At 37.7% G+C, this 7,575-nt stretch overlaps 1 protein-coding gene across 1 annotated transcript; it reads right to left on the bottom strand.

The window, feature by feature from the left end:
- Positions 1-5,283: 5,283 nt before the first annotated feature.
- Positions 5,284-7,060, bottom strand: TMEM81 (transmembrane protein 81). The gene has a single exon (XM_081949344.1). The coding sequence runs from the start codon at positions 6,990-6,992 to the stop codon at positions 6,264-6,266; it is 729 nt and encodes a 242-aa protein (XP_081805470.1). The 5' UTR covers positions 6,993-7,060; the 3' UTR covers positions 5,284-6,263.
- Between the last annotated feature and the right edge of the window lie 515 nt (positions 7,061-7,575).

Here is a 7,575-nt window from a genome sequence, read left to right on the forward strand (position 1 = left end):
ATGCTGACTCTGTAAACTGTTTAGCTGTTTAGCTGTAAAGCACTGTAAAGCAGTATATAGGTCTAAGTGCTATTGCTATTATGAATGACTCAGAGATTTGACCTCTGAACCATGCCCTCTTATCTATGTCACAGACATTGCAGGTAGCTTTAGACAAATCACAGCCTCTTGACTCCAGCGCCTCACCTGTATGAGGGAGAGCATAACAATGCTGACTTGCAATACAGGGTTACTTATGAATTCCAAGACATTGTCTGAGGAGCACCCTGAAGTCTGAAAAGTGCTATAAGGCTATGACAGATTTTCCAATTACTTATATTATTTTACTGCAGTTTACTTTCCTATTTGTGTTGATCTGAAAAAAACATTTTGGCTAGCAGTAAGAGAACTGAATCAGTGTAGAAAGAAAAGTTGGAAAAAAAATAGGCTGGACTACTGGAGTGCTCAGATAACAATGAGAAAGGCAAATTATATCCCTAGAACAGTTTGGGTGGGGGTGTTTCATGCTCTTATTTAAAAGCATGCAGAAGATGGGAAGTTGTGTGGTGTGTAAACATGTCATGGTAGAACGTATTTTAAGACTGTTGTAAACAGCTCCAAAATAATTTCCCCAGGTAGCAAAGCACTCTTTTTCGGATTCTAACATTCAACCCAGAATATTTTGCTTGTGCTTGGATTTAAAGAAACCAACTTTGCGTCAAACCCATGGCTACGTTCATAAAATAGATTGTTAACACCCAAGCAACATACAGATGGGATAAAAATTGGATAAACAAAACCCATAGCTTTTTAAAAAACATTTACAAATTTTAGCATTTGGGGGTGGTGGTGAAAGGTGGATAAATCTATATTTCCTATACTTCTTGCCCCAGTTCTCAACTATTTCTATCAAATGCTACAGGTAATCCTTGACTTATGACCACAATTGAATGCAAAATTTCTGTTGGTAAGCAACAGTTGCTAAATGAATTTTGCCCCATTTTACAACCTTTCTTGCCACAGTTGTTAGGTGAATTCCTGCAGTTGCTAAGTTAGTGACATAGTTGTTCAGTGAATCTGGCTTACCCATTGACTTTGCTTGTCAGAAGTTCACAAAAGGTGATCACATGACCTTGGGATTCTGCAACCTTCATAAGTATGAGTCAATGCCAGGCGTCTGAATTTTGATCACATGACTCATGGGGCTACTCCAACTGTCATCAGTGTGAACAACGGTCACAAGTTATTTTTTCAGTGCCTTTGTAACTTTGAACGGTCATTAAATGAACTGTTTTAAGTCAAGGACTACATGTATTGGCAAAATTTAAGTGACACATTGAATGGAAAGCATATTTCAGTTCACATTTTTCCATGAGTGTCACAACTTCATACAGTCTAATATAAGTTAACAGCATTTTGCAATATAAAGTTATACTATGTGTTATTATGGCTCTATGTAATTACTTTGTGTGTCTGTATGTTTGTATATATTTATATGTACATTTGTTTTGTAATATGTATTGTTTTGCCTCATTCATTAAAATACATCAGTTCTGTTTCATTTACATCTACACCCCAGCTTTTCACATATAAATAAAAATGCAGTTTGTATTCAGATTTTAAGCTGTATCAGCATTTTAAGCCCAAGACAAGTAGGCCTTTCATACATTTCTTAGAGGTTAGCAGATTTATAAGGGTCATTACAGGGTTTTTTTCTTTTGTTTTGTCCTATAAACCGGCTATAAGTAGCAAGAAAATCTAAAGGTAAACAAATTTCTCTGTTCAAAGATGTTTTGAAGGAAGGTGTGATTTTTTTCGTCCATTCTTATCTTGGCATCTCACTATTCCATACCATTTGAACAATTTTTATTCTATTGCAAGAATGGGGGGGGGGGTCATTTTGTAAGCCACTCAGAGGCACTTCAACAGTGAGATGGGTTTCATATACAGTACTGTGCAAAAGTTGTAGGCAGGTGTGAAAAAATGCTGTAAACAAAGAATGCTTTCAGAAAAATAAATGATTGTTTATTTTTGTCAATTTTCAAAATGTAAAGTGAGCGAACAAAAGAAAAATCTAAATCAAATCAATATTTGGTGTGACCACCCTTTGCCTTCAAAACAGCAGCAATTCTTCTAGGTACACTTGCACACAGTTTTTGAAGGAACTCAGCTGGTAGATTGTTCCAAACATCTTGGAGAACTAACCACAGATCTTCTGTGGATGTAGGCTTTCTCACATCCTTCTGTCTCTTCATGTAATCCCAGACACACTCGATGATGTTGAGATCAGGGCTCTGCGGGGGCCATGCCATCACTTCCAGTACTTCTTGTTCTCCTTTATGCTGAAGATAGTTCTTAATGACTTTGGCTGTATGCTTGGGATCGTTGTCCTGTTGCAGAATAAATTTGGGGCCAATCATACGCCTCCCTGATGGTATTGCCTGATGGATAAGTATATGCCTGTATTTCTCAGCATTGAGAACACCATTAATCCTGACCAATTCTCCAACTCCATTTGCAGAAATGCAGCCCCAAACGTTCAAGGAACCTCCACCATGTTTCACTGTTGCCTGCAGACACTCATTATTGTACCGTTCTCCAGCCTTCGGTGAACAAACTACCTTCTGCGACAGCCAAATATTTCAAATTTTGACTCATCAGTCAGAGCACCTGCTGCCATTTTTCTGCACCCCAATTCCTATGTTTTCGTGCATACTTTAGTTGCTTGGCCTTGTTCCCTCTTTGGAGGTATGGCTTTTTGGCTGCAACTCTTCCATGAAGACCATTTCTGGCCAGACTTTCTGGACAGTAGATGAGTGTACCGGGGTCCCACTGGTTTCTGCCAGTTCTGAGCTGATGGCACTGCTGGATATCTTCCAATTTCGAAGGATAATAAGCTTGATGTGTCTTTCATCTGCTGCACTAAGTTTCCTTGGCCGACCACTACGTCTACGATCATTAACGTTGCCCGTTTCTTTGTGCTTCTTCAAAAGAGCTTGAGCAGCACATCTTGAAACCCCAGTCTGCTTTGAAATCTTTGGGAGAAATCTTGTTGATGCAGTATAACTACCTTGTGTCTTGTTGCTGTGCTCAATCTTGCCATGACATGAAACTGTCTTTCACAACCTCACCTTGGTAGCAGAGTTTGGCTGTTCCTCACCCAGTTTTACGCCTCCTACACAGCTGTTTCTGTTTCAGTTCCTGACTGGGTTGCAACCTACCTGTGACATTGATGATCATTAGCACCTGTTTGGTATAATTGGTTGATCATACACCTGACTGTAATCCTGCAAAATCCCTGACTTTGTGCAAGTGTACCTATGAGAATTGATGCTAGTTTGACGGCAAAGGGTGGTCACACCAAATATTGATTTGATTTAGATTTTTCTTTTGTTTGCTCACTTTGCATTTTGAAAATTGACAAAAATAAACAATCATTAATCATATGTCTGAAAGCATTCTTTGTTTACAGCATTTTTTCACACCTGCCTGAAACTTTTGCACAGTGCTGTATATTTACTAAATAAATAAATATATTGTATTTTCCCAATATGGATAATCTCCACTGGTATGGTCTTCGATTCCTGTAATTCTCAGCAATGGCCATGGTTACTCAGCAATTTCTAAAAGTAACAACTACATGCTTGGAAGGCACCCACCTTGAGGAAGGTTGGCATATATATCCATTCATGGCATTAAGGCTACACTTGAAATCTCATCCCGTTCTCCGTCTTTTCAAATATGCCATGTTGGAAAAGATTTCCAGAGGAATGATCAGAAGGAATTAAAGAATGGGAATATATAAGACAAGACAGACCTCTTTCTCATCCTCAGGAGAAGATCCAAACTGTCCTAACCATGGCCCTAAACGTAGCCTTCAATTATATGATTGTAAAAGGTAAAGGAGTCCCTGTGGATTTAACTCTGCTAATTGTTAATTATGAGGGCGCTCATCTCTGTTTCAAAGCCATTGAGCCAGCACTGTTTAAAGACATTTCTATGGTCATGTGGACATATCACAGAGCACTATTACCTTCTGACAGAAGTGGTACCTATTTATCTACTTACATTTGCATGCTTTCAAACTGCTAGATTGGCAGGCGCTGGGATGAGGACAGGAGCTCACTCCATTGCATGGCGCTTGGATTTCGAACCTGGGCTGCCAGCGTTCCAGCTGACAAGCCCAGCATCTTAACCACTGAGCCATAGCGACGCCCCATATGATTATGGCCAAGACTAAGATCCCTTTTGGAAAGACATGAACATATTATTTGAATATCAAAAATGTGCATTTAAGAGAAGAAAACGTGGCAATCTCATTCCATAACAATCTCATCCACTTCATTTTTTCACCAGTAAGAAATTGATGAACAGATGAAGGTTACTGAGTTTATCAAACATTGTTTTGCGTGATTTAAAAAAAAAACTTTTGGTCATGTTTATGTACCACAGCACTTATTTCAATGAAGATTCTCAGTCATCTAGATAGAATTGCCTGAGTCACGGCAATTGGATTTTTCTTTTTTGGTTTGAAATGTTTTATTGCTTATCTAAGTAGCTTCTTCAGTCTGAGCAAATTGATTAGGAGGATCTCATATATGTGGTTCCAGGGTGGTTTCATTGCTCACCTAATCTTAAATAAAGTTCTACAAACACAAATGTGATTTTTATTTTAAAGAAATAGACGATGGAAATGGAATCACTTGACTCCAATTGCCCACTTTCTCAATTATTAAATGGGGGCAGTTACCTATTTCTCTTCCTTCTTTCTAATCTCAGGTTTTAAATTGCCAAACACTTCCTATATCTGTGCCCATTTTGAAATGATATATGAACTTATGTATACATTAATGTGGGGGTTTACAAGTAATACTCTGCTTTTTTATTCTTACTTAACCAAGTCTTTAAAAAGCCTTCAATCTGCAGTTCAGGGTTAGTTGCCTGCATCTTACAAATCCAAATATTGACAGGAAAATAAAGAGTGTTTGTTTCATTTTGGATATCAGGTAACTCAGTTCACATTCCCCAGTTCTCATGATTTCAAATAAAAGATGCAGTATCAAGACATTTTTAAAAATAAAGAAATCATTGGAAAAAATATTTTCAATCATTGCAGCTTATAGAAGGAAGAGTCATGATGTACTTAGGTTAAGATATAATTGTACTTATATTTGCTGAGAAGATTGGAAGCTCTTTTTTATATCTTTCTTTGTATCTTAGTTCGTTCTCTACTTTTCTTCTATTTTTTTCTTTTTACACTTCATGTGTGTGTGCATGTATGTATGTACATGTTTAAGGTTAATTGGACTCTTGTTGATGGATGCCTGGGACATAACATTATCATTAAACAGTATTTTATGCTTGAAGGCCATGGGTGCTCTCGTGTCATTAGGAAAGTTCAGGCAAGGAAAAGGCACAGATTCAGTAACGGAATAATGAAAACAACAGTGAGGACAGTACGAATAACCTTGAGGAACAATAGCAAGAGCTACAACCAAGACCGTTCAAATTAAAGAAACTGGAGTTCAAGACAGAAATGTAATTAGAGAAAGGATTCTGGATTTTACTCTTCTTGCTCTCTAGAAAATAAATGGAGGAACTTGTAAGATTTATGCCAGGCCTTTGAGGGAAATCAGGTCCGGAAACCGAAGTCATGATTACTACGTTTATTATGCGGTTACCGTAAGAGAATCTTGCCTGTGTAAATGCACCTCTCTACTCTCTTCCTTTATCTGCTGAAGAATTCTGGGAACTGAAGTCCACATGTTTTAAATTGCCTAATCTGAAAAATGCTGCATTAGAATGTGAAATGGGTTGTTTGAATCTCATCTTCAATGCTCACTCTAGCTCACACGGTTCTTCCCAAACTGGGTGAGATTACCATTCTTACTGAGCCTAGTTGTTGATTAACCTGATAGGAATTCTGAGATATGCCGTCTCAAGATATTGGGAGAGTATCCATTTATAAAAAAAACTGATCTATGTTGACTTGGAAGATATTCTAATGTTGTAGGGATTCTTTCCGGCCCTAAAAACTGAATTTAGGATTTTCTATATGGAAAGCATGTACTGAACTGACATCCAAAGATGTACTGATTTACATGCTTTGTACTGTCTTTAAAGTTTTATGAAATACAATTAAGGAACAAGATATATTATTGCTTTCTAAGTGCATTAAGTGACACTATGTGATTTCACAATCTAATCTTAATAACCGAAAACAATACAGCAAAATGATTAAATACAGCAATCAGCATACAGCACGACTACAAGAACAAACGTTTTTATTCCTCCACATATCCATAATTATTGGGAACTTTCACTAAATAGTAGAAAACGTTGTGCAACAAGATTCCTCCGACTACACCACTTCCAATGCCTATTGAAAATACAAAGAGAGTTCTTTGGCGCCAAAAGTGCTGCTGGTTCTGGACAGGAACCCCAGTGGCATTCTGCTGGTTTTTTTCCTTCTCACCTTCCAAGTGCTGTTCCAGAGTCAAGGATTTGTCAAAGTTCAGATCCACCAAGTGACCGGGGATCACACGAATTCCAAAGTAGATTCTTTTGACAATCTTATAGCTTCTCATGAACTGCACATCACACCTGTATGTCCCTGCATCGTATTCCATGGCTGGGGAAAGCTTAATGACAAAGCCAGCAGTCTTGAATGGTTTAAAGAGAACATCATCAGTGGTAATGATACCTCTGGCTATCCTCCATGAATAACTGAAGCTGTTACTTTCAGGGCCAATTTCAGTAGAGGACAAGCACTGGAATTCAAAAGGCTTACCTACAAGAATAGTGAAATGGAGCATCCCACAGAGCCAGTTGGTCAAGCACTCTACTTTCTGAATATCACAGTACCTCCTTTCACCATTAGGCCCAATCTGACATGTTTCTTCAACTTTGTAACCCATGCCACAGGTCACGCTGCAGCTGGTGGCACTGATTGAAACTCTGGCAGTAGCAGTTCTCATTTTGACGGGAATAGTAATTGTTCCAATAGAAGCCATGGAAACAGGTTGTCAGAAAGCAAATGCTAACAACAATTTAACAATAAAATAGGCTTCTGCCATCGTGATACCTGAAGAGTCCTTTTAGGATCCATTCCATTGTCTGATCAAATGACCTAATTGTCATTCATTTAAAATATCAACAAAGTCCCTGGACATGAGGAATCCACAAAGACCGCCCCTTGACATACTGCCAAAAGAAAGAAGCTTATTAACATGGTAAAATGTGTTTTTTATAAAAATCAGTCTGCAGGTGATACAGGTAAAGTACAACTCCTATTGTATATTAAAAATCAATTTATTATGAACTTTTAAAAAATGCTTGGAATTGAAAGTTTTATATAAATATTTATATAAAGCTATTCCCTTAGTAAAATATAAGAGGAATGTAATACTCTTCCATATACATATTGATATTTTTCATATTTTCAAACATATATATGGGTCCTTAATTGATCATGTGATACCTGAAGCAGCCAAGCCAGTAAAATCAGTTACAACTACCTTTATGAGCAAGTACTGGTACATCATTTCTGTCTCAGCTTATAAATGGACCATTATAAATAAAGATATGCCATGAAAG

The sequence above is a fragment of the Natrix helvetica genome (genome assembly GCF_964273705.1).
Source record: "Natrix helvetica genome assembly, chromosome: 3".
Classification (NCBI taxonomy): domain Eukaryota; kingdom Metazoa; phylum Chordata; class Lepidosauria; order Squamata; family Natricidae; genus Natrix; species Natrix helvetica.

Coding starts and splice junctions, on each gene's coding strand:
- TMEM81 (XM_081949344.1), bottom strand. CDS start 6,992: ATGGCTTCTATTGGAACAATTACTATTCCCGTCAAAATGAGAACTGCT.